The sequence below is a fragment of the Dermacentor silvarum genome, chromosome 1 (genome assembly GCF_013339745.2).
Source record: "Dermacentor silvarum isolate Dsil-2018 chromosome 1, BIME_Dsil_1.4, whole genome shotgun sequence".
Classification (NCBI taxonomy): Eukaryota; Metazoa; Arthropoda; class Arachnida; order Ixodida; family Ixodidae; genus Dermacentor; species Dermacentor silvarum.
In genome coordinates, this window is record NC_051154.1 from 179456036 (window position 1) to 179478069 (window position 22034).

The 22034-nt window shown below is 45.7% G+C and overlaps 1 protein-coding gene across 1 annotated transcript in view; it reads left to right on the forward strand.

Moving 5' to 3' along the window:
* The window catches only part of LOC119436466 (tyrosine-protein kinase Abl-like), a 77925-nt gene that overhangs the window by 26855 nt on the left and 29036 nt on the right, over positions 1–22034 (forward strand). Inside the window, exons 4-7 of the mRNA XM_037703319.2 lie at positions 1333–1690; positions 4329–4555; positions 8115–8250; positions 13670–13822. Coding sequence (XP_037559247.1) covers positions 1333–1690; positions 4329–4555; positions 8115–8250; positions 13670–13822 — 874 coding nt within the window. The remainder of the gene's footprint in view (positions 1–1332; positions 1691–4328; positions 4556–8114; positions 8251–13669; positions 13823–22034) is intronic.

Genomic DNA, 22034 nt, shown 5'->3' on the forward strand with positions numbered 1-22034 from the left:
GACGTGGCATCATGTAAGCAGTGTTCCCACACATTTAGTATTGAAAGTTGTGTAATCTCGAGTTTAGAGACCCGTTAAAGCGAGAGGTAGACGAAGTATTCGCTCCTCGCTGCCATTGCTTTTCATGATAGCGTCGTCCCACTGCGGGCAACGCTATCGGCCGCATGGGCAGAGTGGACGCGAAAGCGTGGCTGGCTTCGCTTAATTCGTACTGCTGCTGTGAAGATATCTTCGACGTGGCATGAAACAGTATCATTCGTTGCCAAGTCCAAAATTCACCAAAATTAATTGTTTTCTCATTCAAATTTGCTTCTTTCGATTGCCCGATAATTCGGAAAATATTGCGGCCCCTTTCCATGCAAGAAAAAACTATCGGCAACTGTGCTTATTTGCATAAAAGGCAAAATTTCAATACAACGAAATTTCGATATAACGAAGCAAATGGCCGATTTTACCGATTTCGTTATATCGAGGTTTAACTGTATAACACCAAGTGGAAGGGTTGTCAGCATTACTTTACTGCTACTATGATATTACTATTGTTACTTTATGATCAGGGTGAAATAGATTACATGTGCGGAACAGCAAGAGGCTGGCATTGTGTGTTCTTGCAAGGTCAAAATGCTGTTTCGGCATTATGAAATGCTTTTTAGACCCTTGCCGTGCTTTCAGCACTTCGAAGCCATCGGTGAGGATGATGAAGGCAGAGTCAGCGTAATTGCTGACAGCAGCGAATCCTTTGAAAGACACAGCACCTAACATCAGGAAGCTTCGTAGCGAACGTCAAAGCAGCTCGGCCTAGCGGTGCTAGACCTAGCGAGACCAGCTAGACCTAGCGGCTCAAAACGACGACACCGCCACGAACGAAATACCATGTGGCCAAACTCAAATTGCTACAGTGGTAGTGTTGGCTATGGTTGGTATGGCTGCCAGCAGATGGGCGTGCAAGAGTTCTGATTTGAGGCTGCGAGATAATCAAAATGGCAGCGGTGGTGGTTTCGATTTATGCAATTTTGGATGTACGGTCACTAGAAAAAGTATGAAAAATTGGACAGTGAAGGGTTTCAACATCCAAAATTTCAGACGTCCTTATACACAGCCCCATGGGATCTGTGGCGGTGCTGCAAAGGTGTTCGAATGATCAGGAATGTCTAAAATATTGGTCATTTACTGTGTTTACCAACTCACTTGTGTAAGACTTTTGGCTTACACAAGTAGCATTAAAATTTATTACTTTTTGTTGCAGGCAGCAGGCATTTTTCTTCTAGGGCCTAGTAGCAACGCTTTTTGCTGTAAGCTTGTTGTGGACCAGATGAAATTTTTGTGGCGCAGGTGTACGTCACATCAGACTGGCGGTTCAACACCTTGGCTGAGTTGGTGCACCACCATTCACTGCATGCAGATGGCCTTATTACTCAACTGCTCTACCCGGCGCCTAAGCGCAACAAGCCAGCGGTGTTTGCGCTCAGTCCTGAGCCAGATGAGTGGGAGATCGACAGAACGGACATAGTCATGAAGCATAGGCTAGGTGGTGGTCAGTATGGGGACGTGTATGAAGCTCTGTGGAAGCGTTACAACCTTACAGTGGCGGTTAAGACACTCAAGGAGGACACCATGGCTCTCAAGGACTTCCTGGAAGAAGCGGCCATCATGAAAGAAATGAAGCACCCCAATCTTGTGCAATTGATTGGTAAGAACTTGAAACCACTTGCAACTCTTAGGTTTGTAGAGGCTGTTGGCATGAGCGTGCTTTGTGTTGTAGTTAATGGTGTCTGAAAGGCCAAATTTTTTATAAAATATGGACATTGGAAAAAAAGAAACTGGCTTCAAATATCGAATCCAATGTCAAATATAGTTGAACTCTGCAGTAATGAAATCTGGGGAAAGTGAAATCTGCCTTCGTGAGAATTTCGTTGTTGCGAAGTAAGACAGCACAGACAGGAAATGCTCTGCAAAACGAAACTTTAGTATGAAAATTCCGCTAGCCTTCTTTAGCGAGCCTTGTTTGAGGCTATTCAGAACTGCATTGCCATGAAGTGCAGCCCATGTTTTGGTCAGCGATGACGGCACTGCCATGGAGCAGTATTCTCTGCTGATAACTTGCGTGGATTCGATCACATTTGCGTGACTCCGCACCAAACGTATTGGCCTCTACAAGCAACAGCGTTCCTCGAGTGCTAAGCACACTGTCTTGGCACGGGGCCAGAAACGCTGTCGCCGTTAGGTGTGTCTAGTGCCAAGTTTCGGGAAATCTTGTGAAAGTGGTCATATCTCCTAAAGTGATCGTATGAGTATATGGCCTTATCGGGCAAATCTTCGTCCAGCAATGCCAACCTGCACGTGATGCCTGTGTGGGTGGTAACAAAACCAGTGTTTTTGCTTTCGGTGCCAGATGAAGATTTTCTCTGATAGGGCTGTATTCTTGGATGATAACTTTCCTAGTTCTTAATTTCGGCCAGAGACGTGGCCAGATGCTGCGCTTGCCATCTCAAGTGCCATAAACATGTCTTTTTGTTTTTGCTGCGTTTTGTTTTCTCTGTACACCAAGGATCAGCGAACATGAGCTGCAAAGTATGCACTGCGCATGGTACGCAATAAGCATCACATCTCAGTAGAGCTCAATGGTTAGGGAGCTCTGATGTCTACCTTCGAACTTTCACTAAAACGCTTTGCTCATATTACCTACTGTATATACTTGTGTAATGAACACACTTGTATAATGAACGGTGCTGCGCACCCCCAACTTTTCTCCTGCGCATTCCCACGATTGAACGACTGTGCTGTAGTTTTTCAGAGAAGCTGGAATCTTTTATTCTCACACGTGTTCAGAGCAAGCATACTTAATCTCAAGCCCCATCGCTATGTTGGAAATACTTAATGATGATGCCACGTGAGAACCGCCGAGATCACATAAACGAAATTCCACAGTTAACCTATGTAGACTGCACATCCACGCTAGCGGTAAACATGCCGTGGTGGTACATCGGCAGGGGTGGTGGGTTTAATGATGGACAAGCTGACGGCAAAGCCATGACGAGAGAACACTGGCGGCAAGCATGTGGTAAGAACAGGCTGCGCGTTATCACGACCGCTCGGGACCTGTTGGAAAGATCAGCCTGTCCTTGCCGCATGCATGCTGCCAGTGCCGGTGCAAAGGCACCTTGCAGACTCGAGAGAGCAAAATACGCAACTGCTCTCAGTAACAGCAACTTTACTCTGACATATTAGGAAAGTATGCACCATCGCGACCGGGCGCGGCGCATGGGAGAGTCCAAGTAAAGAAGGGGCGGCAGGCGCTTGCGTAGTGTCGAATTCGCATGTTTGTTGCTCCCTTTTCTGCTTGTCTTTGGTTTCGCCTTGTGAGATGGGCCCCAAGTCGAGTTATACACCTGCTGCAGGAAAGAGAGTTTATCTGCTCAGAAAACCGAAATGGTGATCAGACACTGATAAACCGACATGTCAAGGAGCAAGGTAGTTGAGGAAAGAGGCGCACGCAGCGTGGTTGTCTAAACAACAGGTGCCGAAGAGTAGCGCATCAAGGTGATGTTTGCGATAACGGCAGACAGCCGGAAGCAGCTGCGAGGACGAGCTGTTGTGGAACCACGCTGTGGATGAAGAGTCTTGACGACCTGAATAGTCTAGATGAAGAGTGAAGTGTAATAAAAGTGCTGTTACGGTTTGCATATAGTATACGTGTATTTCTACTGCTAAGGTAAGTTATTTAATGCATTTTTCATATTACCATCTTACTTTTCAATTTTTGCAGTTTCGAAAAAGTTCCAATAAAATTTACTCCACATAATAAACACACCCCCAACTTTGCTTTGGGTTTTTGGGAAAAAAAATTGTGTTCATTACGTGAGTATATATGGTATTTACATTTGCAGCAAAGGTCCAATCAGAAGTGTCTCAAGGTGTATTCGACACATTTTAAACACAATTATTTTCATCAGTTCTGATGATGTGCTATCTTGGCTTGTACAGTTGTAGACGCAGTGCCTGAAGGTGACAAATTGCCTCAGCCTTGGACAAGTTTTTCCCAATCATGTCAGGAGAAACTTGCCTATAGAGAACTGTGTGCATGTTACAGTGGTACAAGGCATGGTGGGAGTTGATACCTCTGCTGCAGAAAGTCAGTCAAGGTACACTGATACGTGACTCTAGTGATTGGATTTTGTGACATAATCGTCATATAAACACACTGCAACATATTTATATATGTTGGCAAAGTAAGAATGTTTGTGTAATTACTGTATGCTGTGTTCCTGATTTTCTCAATATATTACAGCTGTCAAAAGTACCACATCATTTGCTAATTTCTCCTACAGGGGTGTGCACACGAGAGCCGCCCTTCTACATCATCACCGAGTTCATGGCCCATGGGAACCTCTTGGAGTACCTACGCAACTGCTCACGGGAGGAAATTACAGCTGTAGTGCTAATGTACATGGCTACTCAAATTGCTTCTGCTATGTCCTACCTGGAAGCCCGCAGCTTCATTCATCGGGATTTGGCAGCACGTAACTGCCTTGTAGGAGACTGTCATCTTGTGAAAGTAAGTGTCTTATGCATCTTTCTTGTACAGTCACGAACCGATAATTCAGACTCGATGGTTACCGCCAAAAGGTCCTAATAACTTGTGAAGTCCGAAAAATACCGGATTTGCCAGAAAATAAGTCACTTTTTTCCATAAGTGGTCAAAAAAGGTGGGTGCCATATTCTTGAATCGTCAGTTTCGGGAATACGGTCAATTTTGCGTGACCAGCCCAAAACGCATCAGCGTCTACGAGCGAGTGCGTTCTGGGCACAGTGCCAAGCACACTATCTTATCACGGTGCAGTGACGCTGTTGCCCGTTGACGCGTCCAGTGTTAGTCAGGCAAAATAGTATAGCGAAAGTGAAAGTATCCTCAAAAGGTGATTGTCTAAGAATATGGCCCAAGTTCCACGTGTTGCTACATGCACATACACTTGCCTTTGGCCTAGACAGTCCGTGACCACTATTTTCTAGCAATGAAGCATGCCTTTTATGCTATTCCTTTTTGCGCCTTGTCAGTGGTCAGAGCGATGCTGCACCCACATCATCAGTGGGATCAGCCTGCCATGAATGGTGGAAGATGAAAATGGAACGGAACTCGCACAACAAATCGCAAATGCAGCCTTTATGACTTAGTGGCTTGGCTTGTCCTGTGGTTCAGGCATGGTTGGTGACTACTAGACCAACTAGGCTTTGCTAGTTTGTTTCGAAGATCCGGCGATGTATTTAAACGAAAATATCACTACTTTTGATAGACTCGGCGACCAAATAACTCAAGGTCCTGCATTGTCTGAATTATCAGTGAACGACTGTACTCTTAGTTTACTTCAGGATTGTTCACACTTTGATGCCAAACCCCTGAATCTTTCAAACACTGTTGAGGACACCTTGTGTCTTACACTCCCTCCTTCCTTTTAACAAGCTCGTTGTGCATCTCAGTGACATGTCGGGCTTGTATTCAATTGGCTGTTATTCCCCCTGGAATGCTTTTAGTACTTCTTTTCAGAGGGCTTTGAGTGTCAAAAATGTCTCTGGAACCTGTTTAGTTACCTTTGTTTGAATTGGCAGAAATGTGCGAAAGTAACAAGTGACCAGAGCATGTTCACGTTAAGGGGGGACGCGGCTTTCGCATCGCGAAAAATGGCTAAAAAATCGATTTTTTGAAAATCACATTTTCAGTTTCTATAACTCTTATTCTATCTGATTCCGAAATATCATCACTGAAAACGAAGTAGAAGTGCTCTAAAAAAATTGTATCAGCCAAGGTGCTCAAAAATCTCGCGGAAATCGCGAAAACACGGCGTTTTTCAAGCAACGATATCTCCGGAACGGCACAGCCGAGCGCCGCCATATTGGTCTCGTTGGAAAGCGCATTTCTCCATCTTCAAATTTGCCGGTTCAGCTATCTCCTCCATACAGAAACAAGCACACAAAAAGCAAATGATTGAAATGACCGATTGGCCGCGCCCGCCACGTGACTCCAGCGCGGTTCGCCATTGGTCCGGTGCTCGCTCCGCGATGGCGTCGTCTGCACCGCTTGTTGCGGTCTCCTCGCGAGCTCTCGACAGTTTCCGTAATCTCGACGAGTGTTAAAACGGGCGCTACGCGGACATCGAAGTAGCGTGGCCAATCCCGCATTTTGTGGACGTCTCAGACCCGCGGCTAAGCATTCTGAGCATCGGCGACGCGGACTTCGTGACCAAACTTCGGGCACGGAATCCTCGGACACGCGGCTAAGCCTTTCGCGCGTAGGCGTCTCCGACTCTGCGATCAAGCACATTGCGCGCGGACTTCTCGGATCCTTGCCTAAGCATTTCGTGCATCGGTGCCTCTGACTGTGCGACTAAGCACATCGAGCCTCGAGCCCGCGGCTACACATTTTGCGTGTCAGCACATTGTTCGTTGAGTGTCGACTCCTCAGACCCGCGGCTAGGCACTTCGCGCGTCGGCACCGTGAGCATCGACTCCTCGAGCTTGCGGCTAGGCATTTCGCGCGTTGGCACCTCGGACTGCGCGACTAATCTAATCGAGCGTCGACTCCTAGAGCCCGTGGCTAGGCATTTCGCACGTCGGCACATCGCTCGAGTGTCGACTCCACGAACCCGCGGCTAGGCACTTCGCGCGTCGGCACGTCGAGTGTCGACTCCTCGAGCCCGTGGCTAGGCATTTCGTGCGTCGGCACATTGCCCATCGAGTGTCGACACTTCGAGCGTCTATTCCTTGGACCCGCGGCTAGGCATTTCGCGCGTCGGCACCTCGGACTGTGTGATGGAGCTCACCGAGCGTCCATTCTTTGGACCCGCGACCAGGCATTTCGCGCGTCGGCACCTCGAACTGCGCGACTATGCTCGTTGAGCGTCTATTCCTCGCACCCGCGACCAGGCATTTCGCACATCGGCACCTCGGACCCGCGCTTAGCACATCGCGTGCTGACTCTATTATCGTAATGCCACAATATCTCGTAACAATACCTATCATGCCACCCCTTCATAAAGAGAACCTCATCATGAGCTCTGTTCACTAGGCAACTTGGGCTGGCACAGACACCTGCCTGCAGAAGTGAGGCATCATACAAAAGTACAGGCTGGAAAGCACCTAGCAGCTGCATTGCTGCCTATCTATCAGTGGCTCTCCTAACCTCCATAGCCATTGTCAATGGAAGATGATTCAGAAGGCTGCTGAGAGCCTTCATTCAGTAACATGGTTGATTCTACCAAAAGAAAATGCCTCACTGACTGCACTAGAGACTGCTATCAATGAGGCAGTCTGCGGGTACAACGCTAGAACTACTGTATATTTATGCCCACATAGTTCTGCACCTCACTTGGTTTGAAACCCAGGCACCATACTCTTTGTAGAGCAGCAGTAAAGAATGCCATAAAAACATGAAAAAAGGCAGAACGAAGGCGCAGCAGACCAGAGGCCGCATGTCCAAGAAGCCCCACATCACAAAACACATCAGAGATTACAAATTCGGTGCGTTTTAGAGAACTGAAGAGAAGGTGAAACTTTGAGAGCCGTTTTCTCAAAACTGTTTTTTCGCCTTTCTGCTCAGTTTCTGGAGCTGATTTCTTCGTTACCGTTTAGCCTATTTTGATTTTTTTTTTTGTCACGTTCCTTGGACTACAGTGCAGGTCGAGACAGTCTCGCATTTTAATCTTGACTTTTTATAATTTTATGGTGTGGTTATTCGTTCACCCCGAAAGTGTGCTTGGTGTGAAGGTAACTTGAAAAGTGACTATCTAAAAAATTTGTGTTGCAAAAAAAAAAAAAAGTAAGACTGTCACGACCTTCAGCACGCATTGAGCTATGCAGTCAATACTCAACGAGCCTTCCATCATGTTTTTAAAGCTCTCCAGGCCCTCCAGAAAGTTCAAGAGGGGAAAATTCTGCTCAATAAAATGTTCTCGAGGTATCACTCTGAAACTTTTATGGAAGTATCAGTGAGACATTCTAAACATTTGTGCCAATTTTCATCAAAATCCAGGAAGAAATCAGGAAGTTGATTTTGAAAGCCACGTCCCCCCTTAAGCAAAGCACTGCGTCTAATGCACACATGTTACCTTCTACATTTTCAGGTTGCTGATTTTGGACTTGCCCGGCTGATGAGAGATGACACGTACACCGCTCACGCAGGTGCCAAATTTCCTATCAAGTGGACTGCCCCTGAAGGCCTTGCCTACAACAAATTTTCTACTAAGTCAGATGTTTGGGGTAAGCTAACTGTTGGCATTGAGTTTCTTTAAGTGCCTTTGCAACCATAGTTTTACAGTAGAACCTCGTTCATACGTTTTGGAAAAGAACACGAGAAAGAACATACTAACCAGGGAAACTACTAACCGAAGTCACTAAAAGATCACTCAACGGTAGTTGTCATCTAAGTAATGTGAAGTGTTGCAGCACCAGATGCCGATGCGCGCCGATCTGGTGGGGCCTGAGCGGCGCACAAGCTTATGTTCATGCTCCTTGAATGTGGCCTGTGTCAGCAGCTTCCACGCATGTGCATGTTGTTGCGAAGTCTTGACATGCCCACTCTGTGAGAATCGTTCCAGCAGGCACGAGATGCCGAGGGCCCGAGCAACTTGAGCAATCCGAGACCTGTGTTCTTGTTCTAAGATGGGGGTGGGAAACCAAAACGAACTTGAGCTGGTGGGCAAAGCCAGAATACAATGCCACAATACCACCAGAGCAAAACATGATGCTCACTTCGCACCGCCTGCATCAGGGAACAGCAGTGCGTTTAGCTTATCACCTATTAAACGCGTGCAGTACGCTTCCTTCGCCACACACACTGTGAAACAGATAGGTGAACATGCTTATTGCAATGGGTTGGCGCCAATATATGCGACGACCTGCAAGGAAATTTGCTGGTACTGGAATAAGAACTCGCCCGTGGGGCGGGCGAGTACAGCGGGGAAGCGGCTGTTGGAGGCGCCTACTGCTCTTAATTGCGCATGCTTCGCACCTTTTCTTGTTTACATTGGATCTAGTGGCCAATATACTAGACTTGGTGCCGAGAGGTTTTTGGCGAACGTATTACAGTTGAATCCCCCTATGACGATTGCCGCTACAACGAAATTTCCCCCACAACGAAGATTTTCTGATTCCCTGTCAGCTGCGCATAGAAAGTAATACAAGGAAAGTCTCTCCATAACGAAGGCTTTTTATTCATTTTTCCGCTTCAACTTAACTTTTCGAGAACGAAACTGGCACTGAATTGAAATTGGAACTGCCGAGTAGTCAAATTAGAAGGGCCTTCCAAAGTTGTGACGATCATATGTCTGCTTGAACAAGGTTTTCGTGAACGAAATCAAGTTCAAAGTACCGATTTAGGCCACTGCAATCCATAGCAATGTGTGGTCATCACACGCCTGAGCGAGACTGCATGGGATCACCACAATCGCTGCAGTTTTCTGTGGTGGGTGTGTCCGGTCGAAGTGGCTACGCCAACGAAGAAGCGTAAATTTCTCTCTCTCTCGAGAAGGCACATATGGTCGCCGAGGCAGAAAGCGAAGGAAAAAATTTCGAAGTTTTGCCCGAAAGGCGAAGCATCGATTGCGATAGCAGATTAGTAGACAGCTATACGAACTAAGCATAGTAGCTTTATCGGCTGTATAAACTTGTAAACATTCGCTTACTAGCTAAGTTACCAAGCACGATGTTACACACGCACGGGTAAACATGAACACATCTCGCTCGATGACTGCGGAAACTCGCTGTCAACACGCTGTAGTGAGAAGGCGCAGTAGCGAGTGAATTGACCTCCGTGCCATCTCTCGCTTCGACACGAACTAAACGTCGAAAGCACAGCGCATGCTACTCTACCGGCCCTAGTTGCACTTTTCCCACATTGCAGATCGTTTTGAAGATGAGGCTCATGCGGGCACGCTCTTTGTGCATGTCGAAGATCGCTTTCAAGATACCGCAGGCAGCAGCCGCTGTTAACATGATGGCAACGTCTCGTCTGGGGAAAATGACAATCCGCAAGACAGTGCAACTCCTGCGACTGCTTTAAAAGTAATGGATACTTTTGACCTCATCAGAAAAGTTATCAGAGCCCACGACAATGACATTGCGATGGCTCTTTTAACCAACTATGAGACTCATGTAACGCCTTGCCGTGAAGAGTAAGAAATCGAGGCTAACCGACTCCTGGAAATAAAAGTTCCGGTAAGCGCAAGCTTGCCAAGCTTGCTGACTTTGTCATAAATATGCAGTGAAATTGTGATAATTCAAACCGATTCGTTGCGGCGGTGCATGTGCCGCAAGAGTGTTTCGTGATCGGCCGGGTATGTGCATTAAGTTAGGAGTCAGCCGCCATGTACGAAAAATGCTGTAACAGCGGCGTGAAATGCATTCTCTCGTGAAGTTGACAATGTATTGACCGCCTTCGGTACATTTGCCCCCACGCCGTCACGTAGATTTCTGGGACGATGGTTTCGGTTTTGTTCGCAGCTTTGCCGTTTGGCGTACACTTGCTCCACAAGTTTCTCATATGCTTTTTATCCAATGATAATAATTGAGAAGTTCATTAATTAAGACAAATTATCAAATTAGGCAGAATGCAAAAAATAATCTGAGTATCTTCAAGCAACACCAAACAACATTACCTTGGTTCTGTCCAGCTACGTAGCATTTGCACATTTTTAAAGTTTGGCCCAAGTTAACTGAAACACCTTGTATAAGAAAATGTGAGCCCTAGTGACTAGCCTAGCCTAATGCTGATGCCAATTCCCGGCAGTCTTTTGGTGCAAACTCTACTCCCTGCGTGGCCGCCGGCAAGTGATCCCGATCGAAGGATGTTCACACCCTGCAGATATGAACTGTGATCTTTAGAACACGCAGGATACCTTTATATCAGTGCACGGAAGCAATGAAGCTGTTTGGAGAAGAAAGCGAAAGTCCTTGCTGAAATCCGATGAATTGAAGTCATCCATGTCAGTGCTGCTGGCATCGTTCAAAAACGCTCGCTCAGATGTGTGATAATCCGCCTTTTGCATTGCGCTGTGGCGCCACCTTAGCGGGCTCCGCGAGAAACAATTTGTACGGCGTCGGGGCCCCGTGGTACGCAGATGCACGCTGCAAGAAGCGAGCTGAAATGGGTTTATGCACTTGTCAGTCGTTGTAATTTTCGTTTTGTGTGAGTGGCCACTTGTTGGACAGGATGCCTAGGCCGGCAATGACTCTGGTGCGACTTACAACCGCAAGTCGTCGAAATATGATGACGGGATTTCGTGCAGCTACGCCGACAAAACCAGTCACCGTGCGATGTGCCTCTGAACGAATACATCGCACCGTAACGCGATAATCACAGCGCCTACGCTTGTATTCCTGTTATTCATATTTATTCGTGCCGAATATGAGTCCAAACATGCTTCGGAAGTTGAAATGCACGAACGTGAGCACTCGCCAGCCGCCCACGTCAAGTTTAAGCTGGGGTCGATTCCGCTCAGTGGAGGTTAGCCGTATCGTATATAGCAGCCGAGTTCATGCATTTGCCACTGTTAGACCTGCACTGAACGTACGCTAATAGGATGATAAAAACTGATTTTATAGCTGAGTCTCGACCACAGTGGCCATAGCTCTTTGAAGGGGCGACAATGCGCCCAGAATATTTATGCAATGCAAGAACGGCGCATTTGTTTACATCGGCACGTGTACGGCCACCGCTCGCTGTTCGCTTCAAGTACAGTAGAAACTGTGCACCGCTCACACGAAATAATGAGGAAATGTTCAAAGCATCTATGAACACTTATCATGCACATATTGGAAGCGAGAAGCCATGAACGTCGCGGACACATCGAAAAACAACGACCAACTAGCCGCACCGGCACGCGAAATGCCGATGCCTGCCGTACTCGCGTGGCAACGAGCGGTGTTGTTGCTTACGATGCAGTATCGAAAGGGCCATCACTTGTTGCCTGTTTAGCATAAGAGGCAAACTGTGTTTTCGGCAACTACTAAATCTGGCAGCAAAAAAATACACTCTCTCTAGTTGCACTTCGTTCATGGAAGCGCCGGCGACTGCGACCGACAGCCTTCGTTCAAGAACGGTGCCTGTACCGCGATATTAGCACTGCACGGTGTCGCCGCTTCCCACTCTGTTTGTGCACCGTACTATGCTAAGAGTGGTTCACTTCAAGTTGGTAAGGTCAGGAGCGAACTAGATAAGCATTTTCCTTCGTCGTACTTGCTTATCCTATATATTTCAGGTCCGCCGGTAGCGGACGAACTCGTAGGCTGTGTTATGCCTAATGAAACTGCCTGAACGAGATCGACACCGCCTCAAACTTGATGTGGAGGGCTGTAAAGGGCTGGAAATCGTGCATATCAGCGTAGGAAACACGTTTCGACTCAATCTGAGCGTCAATAAATACATGCACGAGTGCATTTGCAGCGATATTCACGTTGTCGGTGCGATGTTCTCACTTGGCGTCCGCTCGCACGGCGATCAGCACACTGGTTTTGTCGGCGGCGTCGGCAGGAAAGCTTATCACACTACGATCACTCGCTGTCGTCTGTCGCGTCGTCGGTCGCTTCTTCGTCATACTTATATGACAATATAGGGCCGCTATTTTGTAGCAATGCCTTTAAAGTAATAATGCCTTTTCGCGCTTATCGTGCTTTGTCAGTGGTCAGAGCGACGGTCCGCTCGCGTTATCAACGTTGATATCGTCAGCGGACCGTCGCTCTGACCACTGACAAAGCGCGATAAGCGTGAAAAGGCATTATTACTTTAAAGGCATCGCTACAAAATACCGGCCTAGGTCTTCTACTGGCACAGTATGACAACTACAGCCGGCCGAGCGTTGGCGCCGGCGTGAGGTCGACTTCTGACCGACATCGGTGTCGTGTTGGCATATATTGCGGTGTACCGGACGTTCACTGAATATCGCTATGAACAGCTGAAGTTTCTACCGAAACACAGCGCAACTACCGCCTCGTCGATCGGCACATCGCCGACAATAAGGAGTTCGCGTCCTCGGCGACTATGCTGCATACGCGTGCGTCGTCAGCTGCACGAACCACCGACGCCGTACAAAACGTTTTCGGCGCTCGCCGCTAGGGTACAGCGCATGCGCACTCGGGACATGCAAAAGGCGGATTGGTAGAAATGCGACGTTTCCGTGGAGGAACCGTGCGCAACATCGATTCTTTCTTGGGAACTATGAGTGCCCATGACCAACCCCGACTCTGGAGGTGCTTTAAAAATACCCGCACAGTGGAAAAAGGAGAAAACCGAAACTGTAAAATAGTTTCTATTTAAACCATTATATGGTGCTAGTTGTCTGAGAACACTCGAAGAGCTACAAAATAGAAATTTGCCGCCATCAATAGCAGGCTATTGATGGGAATTGGCGTGGGCAGAAAAGTGTTAACATGGGAGTTAAATAATGGAGCTCTCTAGACAGTGCACTCAAAATTTTAAAAAAGCAAGCTTGCTTCATTTACATTGCCTGACCTCAGCTTGTGTTTTCATTGAGGCATTGATTAATGGAAAGGCCAACTGGTCGAGCATTACAGTCTAGGTGTTGGGTGCATTGAACTTGGTTAATTATATGTTTCAATGAGGCTGGAATCGTGCTGCTCTGGCATTTCACCTGACTTTGTATCACCACTTCTGATTATGCAGCTTTTGGCATCCTGCTGTGGGAGATTGCTACTTATGGGATGTCCCCCTATCCCGGTGTGGACCTAACAGACGTCTACCACATGCTTGAGTCTGGCTATAGAATGGAGTGCCCTCCTGGTTGCCCAGCCAGAGTGTATGAGCTCATGCGTCAATGTAAGTTTTGCTTTGCCAGTTTTTTCATTTTTGCAGTGTTCTTGTGAGAAAAATGATACGAGAAAATAAAATTCCATTCATGAATTTGGAGCTCCAAATGTTTCAAGTTAGTCACTCACCCGACTTTCAAGATGTGGCTTCGCACTCTTGCTGCCCAGCCGGTGCATGCAATAAAGAGCAGTGATATGTGGCTGTTAAGAGAACAGCTGAACTCAACCAATTTAATGTTTATCCAAGATTTATTACTCAAAACTAAAAATCTAAAAATGGAAAGCTGAGGCGCACATTCATTCTTTTTAAAGGGACAATGAAGAGGTCTTGGAATTGGAGGATTTATGGTGGTTTGGAAGGGCTGCCACAGTATAATTCAACTGCTGAAGTTATTTTCTCGATTACACAGATAACAGCGCCCTCATCGCCGTTTAAATTTTCACCGTAGCTTTGCCCCTCCTTGCGCACCGAGCATAGCAGCGAAAAACCGAGCACTAGGATGATGTCAACACAGAGGTCACCTGAGTGCTATATTTGAATCACGCACCTCGCCGGTACCCACGATGTCGTCACTAACATCTTCATCAGAGCTTGTTAACCGACCTGCACCATCTCCCGCAGGCGCAGCTGCTCTTTTTTGACAAATTGAAGTGACTTGGAGTGGCTTGTGGCCTGTTAACACTTTCCTGTCCGCGGGTAAATAGGCAGTTTTTGGGTAGTTTAGTAAACTATTTTTTTACTGTTACAGCAAATGCTTGATATTAAAATGTATGATATAAATTTGTAGTAGAAGGAATGTGCTTTCTATCGGTATCATTTTCAAGCAAACATTTATTAACAATTCCTTGAAAAAAATTATGTATTAAAAAAAATTGTAACTAAAATGAAAAAAACTGTAGAAACATTGATGTTTGCTTTGCACCAGGAGAACATGAAAAAAAATTTGTATGTGCGCACACTGGTACGAACAGCGGAAGTTCACAAGTGCACATTACCGTATTTACTCGAATCTAGGCCGACTCCGATTCTAAGCCGACCCCCCCAAAAGTTCGAAGTCAGAAAAAAAAAAAAACTTACCTCGAATGTAGGCCGAACGAAAAAGCGAGGACAGCATTCGCAAAATAAAACAGCATTTATTAAATTCGAACATGCCGAGCTCATTCTATGTCACCATCGCTGCTAGCCTCGTTGCTATCTTCCTTACTGCTGACATCTTCAAACAGTGCGCTATATTCAGTACCATCAAGCGCATTAGAGATGCTGCATTTTTGGAAGGAGCGCACGATTAATGTTTCTAGGTAAATGTCATTCTCGGTGCGGCGCACGCAAAAATCATCTCCTGTGGCCCCCTCCAACGACAGACCAATGCCGAAGTTCCGACCGGCTTGAACGTTTCACGATGCCTCTACGGCTAGCACAACTACCGTATTTACTCGATTCTCATGCTTCCTCGATTGTAACGCGCACCCGTTTTCCGTGAGGAAAAAAAAAAGTCCTTTACAGTACCAGCGCACCTCATGCTTTCAAACAGAAGTACAACTTTCTGTCATTTGGAAAAATAGATTTCCTCCCGATGCACTGAAGTTGCGATGAATAAAAAAAGTCGCAGTTTCGCCCGAAAGGCGATGCATCGAATGCGATAGCAAATTAGTAGACCGCTATTAACAAGCACGGTGTCACGCGCGCACAAGCAAACATGAACACATCTCGCTCGTTGACCGCGGAAACGAACTGTCAGAACGCTAGAGACGGAGCGCGCCTTCGTGCTAGCATGCGTCTCGCTTCAACGCAGCGAAAACACGGCGCGCGGCGGACTTTACCCGTCGCAGATTGCTTTCAAGATAGGGCCAAGGCGATCGTATCGCCGGAGTGGATCGTCGCATATTACGTCCTGCTTCGGTCCACTGAAACCGTTCCGCATTGCTTTGCTGGCGAAAATTCTCTCCTTCTGTTTGCGCAGTCCCGCTCGCAAGTTTCGGATTCTCCGAACGCCCGTGATGCGGCCCGATTTCCGTCCGTCTCCGCACAGATGATCACTTTCCTTTTAAATGCGGCATCACGATGAACTTGGTACTTCATGCTGATAGATAGAGCAGACGCTGAGAGCATTGGCTGAGAGCGTGAAGACAGACGGTAGACTATTGCCTAAGCACGTGTACTGCAGCACGCGGAGGAAGCTTCCGCATGCTACGGTAGCTAGGCTCGACGCGCGTGCGAGGCGGCCATTTTGAAATGCCGACGCAGATTTAGGGTCGTGTTGAAAGTGCGTGTTAGATTCGAGTAAATACATTATTCGTTTAGTGCCATTACGATAACGCCACACCGCGCGCCGATGCTGCACCATACCGATACAACCGATACGACGCAGGTCAAAATGACGACGTCCCTCGTGTACTTCAGTTGGCTACTGGCGCGGCTAGTAGCGGCTGCGATACTAACTTTTCTAGATGGCGCTAACTATGACCGTATTTATCAGTTTCAGTTAAAAACTGGCGCATTTTTTTAAATCCTCGAATCTAAGCCGACCCTAGAGTTTCGTATGTGATTATTTGAAAAAAACTATCGGCCTAGATTCGAATAAATACGGTAAGCCTAATAGCTCCAAACTAAATTTGCGGAACACTGCTTCTTAAACTGACAGCATCGCATGCACGATATCTGCACATCATGACGCGCATCATGACGGGTGCATAGAAACTGAAGCTGCGTTCAGGGCAAAGCGCACCGCTTTCTTTCTCTTTATTTCCTTCCTTCCTTCTTTCTTTCTTGTCCCTGGCTCATACCTGCATATCCCTGGTTCATACCCGCATTGGATATGCGGGTAGGCGCCACACGGGATTTTATTATCGTTAATCGGTGACATAACTGACGAGCATGTGATGTTATTGATGTCATGACCTATCAGTCATGTTAGTCATCCGTTTTGACACCTGTGCTAAAGCAAAACTGGCAGGAAACCGCCTCACACATGGAGCCAAAATGCTGTTGATAATAGTTTTTTTCTACATGCGGACACGATTCTGGGGGAACTAGCCCTTAACAGCTTCGCTGTAAAAAAAAACTTCGAAAGTAGGCCGAACAAAAAAGCAAGGGCAGCGTTCACAAAAGAAAACAACATTTATTGAATATGAACATGCCGAACTCATTCTACGTCATCATGGCTGCTAGTCTCGTTGCTATTTCCCTTATCGCTGTCATTTTCAAACAATGCACTATATTCGGTACCATCAAGTGCATCAGAAATGCTGCACTTTCTGAAGGAGCACACGATCAAAGTTCCTGAGTAAATGCCATCCTCATTGGGGCGCAAAAGCATCTCTCGTTGCTCCCACCGACGACGTACGTTTTTCTCATTGATGCCGAAGTCCAGCCCAGCTTGAACGTTTTATGCCTCTGCGGCTCGCACAACTTTTCGTTTGAAAGCGGCACTATAGTGGAATCGCCTGTTTGGTGCGACTACGGTAAGGCCCATAATGCCACGCCGCATGCCAAAAGTAAAAATAGTGATGTCGCTCCTGTACTTCAATTGGCTACTGGCGCAGCTAGTAGCAGCTGCGATAGTAACTTTTCTAGATGGCACTTGCCATGCACCATGTTTACCCGCCGTGGTTGCTCAGTGGCTATGGTGTTGGGCTGCTGAGCACGAGGTCGCGGGATCAAATCCCGGCCACGGCCCGCATTTCGATAGGGGCGAAATGCGAAAACACCCGTGTGCTTAGATTTAGGTGCACGTTAAAGAACCCCAGGTGGTCCAAATTTCCGGAGTCCCCTACTACGGCGTGCCTCATAATCAGATCATAGTTTTGGCACGTAAAACACCATAATTTTCTATGCACCATGTTTATTCATTTCAGTTAAAAACTGGCGCATTTTTTAAAATCCTGAAATCTAAGCCATCCCTAGAATTTGGAATATTATTTGAAAAACTACTGGCCTAGATTTGAATAAGTATTGTAAGTGGTCTAAGCTGTATTTAGATTTCTAAGTAATAAGGTTGCTGATAGCAGCAACTCAGTAGACTCCAGTAGACTAGCAGTAGACGCTGAGTATTTGTGCCACCTAGTTGTACAAAATTTGTAAGCATTAATCTTCGTGCTAAGTTTTCTTTTGACATTCGATTCAATATTCGACTTTTAATACAGTTAGCAATCTTAGGGTACTTCACATACTTTCCTGGGGCTAACTGTCTGTCTGTCTGTCTGTCTATCTATCTATCTATCTATCTATCTATCTATCTATCTATCTATCTATCTATGTCTCTAACCGTTTTCCCACAAACCTAGGTCTGGGTAGTCCATGGTCGAATGAGTAGTGCGTCGGGCTTCTCAGCTGAGGCAACAGGGTTTGAAACCAACCGTCGGACCAACTTGGATTACTGGGTATATGGCACTGTGTACCTATGTACTGCTCTTGAATGAACCTTTTGACGCCCACATGGGTCACTGGGTATGCGGGAGTGGATATGTGGGCATGGGTTTGTACTGCTCTTCAATGAATCTCTCTCATGCTGATTTGGAGCACTGCGCATGTGCCACTTGGTCTGTGCTGCCCTTTAATGAACTTTTCTGATACCAACTTGGGTCACTTGGTATGTGTGAGTAGGTGCGTGGTGCTCTTCAATGAACGCCTTTTACGCCAATTTACGTAACCAGGTAATTGCCACTGTGAATGTGCCACTTTGTAATGACAAAAAAAGGCCCTTTTAATATCTCCGATGTTCAGTGAAATCAAACCTGCACCAAGTTTGGACTTTACGGCGGTGCCGATAGATGGTACAGCGTGTGCGGTGGGAAGCAGCGTGACATAGCTGCAGTGTGAGAAGCCGATTTTGCGATAGGCGATTTTGACCAGCTGAATGGGCCATAGAAAACTTCTGAAATTTCTCCCATGCTGACTGGAATCAAGCAGGCGTCGTGGGTTTCTCAAATAGAGCAGCACAACGCTTAAGCAAGCTGGGCCACAAATGCACTAGGTGTGCAGCTTTTCAATGAATGTCTTTCACGCCGACGCTTCAGTGAGCTGCGCCATTAAATGAACCAACTTGGGTCACTGAGTATGTGTCAATGGGTGCACGGCCAGAAAGGGAACAGTTCTCATCGTTCGCATGCACCGGCGTGTACGCATCTCGTCTCGGAGACTACGCGCTGACTTGTCGGCAGTGCCACTAGTTGGCACAGCGTGGGCAGAAAAAAGCCCAGCTGCTGCATGCTGCGTTCCTCAGCACATGCATTGGTGCGCCATGCAATTCGGAGGCCACACAAAGGTCTCGCCACTAAGTGGTGCAGAGTGTTTATGGGGAAACCAGAGAGAGGTGTCCTGCTGCAGTACACGACTAAGGCATTTCGATGGTGGCATTACGCTGTGTCTCTATATTGCTTTAATGCTAAGTGCAAAAAACCGTTGACAGTCATCGTGAGATGGGTTCTGCCAAATCATTTTCTTGATACGATTTGATATTTGACTCGAAATCTACTACAGTGGAATCTTGTTGATACGATCCTCACGGGAACCGGAAAATAAAACGTATCATCCGAAAATAATTGTATGTAAGAAAAAGAAACGGTATATAAGGGCAAAAACGTATTATTCTGAAAAACATTATGCAGAATCGTATCAACGAGATTTCACTGTATTTAGTATTTTCAAATTCAAATTCTTTATTTCCAAAACAAATTTGGTGGCTGACAGGGCTAAAAGCTGTGGTCTGCAGCTTGACAGAGGCCCGGACACCGTATTCAAGGCAGGGCTTGACTTCGACGTGCATGTCGAACCGTTAAACAAAACATGCGAAACAGAAAATAACAGTTCATCAGAATAAGAATACACTATAGGAATAAGAATACACAATACCAGATATATTGCTATAAATGATTCATATGCAAAGAAAAAAAATATATAAGAAAAGTCGAACATAATGAAAAAAGGGGAAAATAACATATGTATATATATACATACATACATACATACATACATGATTTCACATTTGCATACACACATACACATATAATGCATCAGGAAAAGATATTACATTCTAAAACACTACAATGTGAAATACAAGCAGACACAGGAGGATTTAGCTTCTGTTAAAAAAAAAGAATTACTAATGTATGTAGCTTGACGACAATAGTGATAGGTATGATTTAAAAAAAGAGCTGATGTAGTAATGCTATACTCGTGGACAACTTTCTGTGGCAATGAAAGGAAAGCTATGGAGGGAAAGCGCGCACAAGTGAGAGCGCTACTGAAAAGAGTCCCGCGTTTTAATCCAGGTGCGTTTAGGCTGGGGAAGAAAACATAAACAGCTTATTAGCAACAGTTAAATAAGACAGAAAACACCACTGAAGTGTAAAAGTTTACTTATTTTGTGGCATTTCTCTTCCGCGTCTGGGCAAACGCGAAACCATCGCATGTGAAAGCTGCGTCGATTCAGTGTCTGTTAGGAGCAACCAAAAGCACTCTCAAACGCTGCCGGACTACTTGGCGCGGTAACATATGTGCAGCATCCATGCGCGATTAGCTTTCCCTTCATTGCCACAGAAAGTTGTCCGTGAGTGTAGTGTGGGCTTCGCTATATGTTTGTATTTATTGAGGAATAACGAAAGATTATATTTCAAAGACTGCAGCTTGTAAAAAGTACGGAAACGTGGTATTAGCCAAAAGTCAGGACAACGTGTACGAACATTGGTATATTGCTGAAGCACTGCTATTGTGGTAATCAAATTTTTAAAAGTGGGTGAAGACAGATAGAATGAACGCAAAACACCAAATTCATACATATGCTGTATTTTCATAATGTTGTACAACTTAAAATAATATTCTGTGGAAGAATATTATTTCTTTTGGGGGCGAACTTTCTTTTGTAATAAACAAATCCTTGTGATATTCCTTTGTGTAGTGGTCAACCATACGAGACTACAGTAATTAATATGAGAAGCAAACAGCGCAGAATAAATCTGTTTTTTTTTTTTTGCTTCCACTGAGAGAATTGCACGGCGTGATAGAGCTCCTGTGGTCATTGAAAGTTTTTTGCATAAGTTGTCAACATCCGAATTCCATCTGAGATTTGAGCTAAATGTTACTACGAGAATTTTATATTCATGGACGATTTCTATCTTGTGCCCGTCGCAGTATATATCCTGTTCTAAATTAATTACTTTATTTTTTGCACGAAAGAAAAGTACCTTGGTTTGAGCTGGGTTAATTTTGAGGCAGTTAGAATGTGACTAAAATACAAGCTTCTCAAGGACGTGATTACATCTTGATGCTAGATCGGCTTCATCAGTACCCGCCGGGGTGGCTCAGTCAGTTAAGGTGTTGCGCTGCTGAGCACGAGATCGCGGAATCGAATCCCGGCCGCGGCGAGGCCGCATTTCGATGGAGGCGAAATGCAAAAACGCCCGTGTACTTGCGTTGTAGTGCACGTTAAAGAACCCCAGGTGGTCAAAATTAATCCGGAGCCCTCCACTACGGCGTGCCTTATAATCGGAACTGGTTTTGGCACGTAAAAACCCAGAAAGAAGAAGAATCAGTTCCAGAGTAGGATAGTGCTATCATCGGCATATATGATAAATTTTGAGCTTGTGTCAATACCGACAATATCGTTTATATATACATTAAACAAAAGAGGACCTAAAATACTGCCTTGGGGCACACCACATTTTATATGGAGGGGAGATGAATGGCAATTGCCAATGTACACACACTGAGTCCTGTTGGTCAAGTAAGAACGGAATAGTTCGAACTGCTTACCACGAACCCCGTAGTCCGAGAGTATTAGTGTAATAAGTATGTTATAGTTAAGTGAATCAAATGCCTTACTGTAATCTACGAAAAGACCAAGAGTTATATGTTTATTTTTGATATTTTGTAGCACACTTTCTTTAAGAGTTAATTAAGCTGTTTTAGTAGAGCGTCCTTTTCTAAAACCAAACTGCGCGTCGGAAAGAAGATTTATTTTCTCAAAGAAGTTAGTCGCGAAAACAATATCTTTTCTAAGCCTTCAGAAAAAATTGGTACCACAGATATCGGCATATAATTTTTTGTCTCATTTTTATTGCCCCCTTTATAAATGACAGTTACCTTGGATCGTTTCAGTGCGTCAATAATTTGACCTGATTGGATAGCGAGATTGTAAGCGAGCGCAGGAGCAATGCATTTGATAACATAGTTTATGGGCTTTATTTGTAGGTTATCAATATCTAAAGCCTCGCTGTTCTTTAGA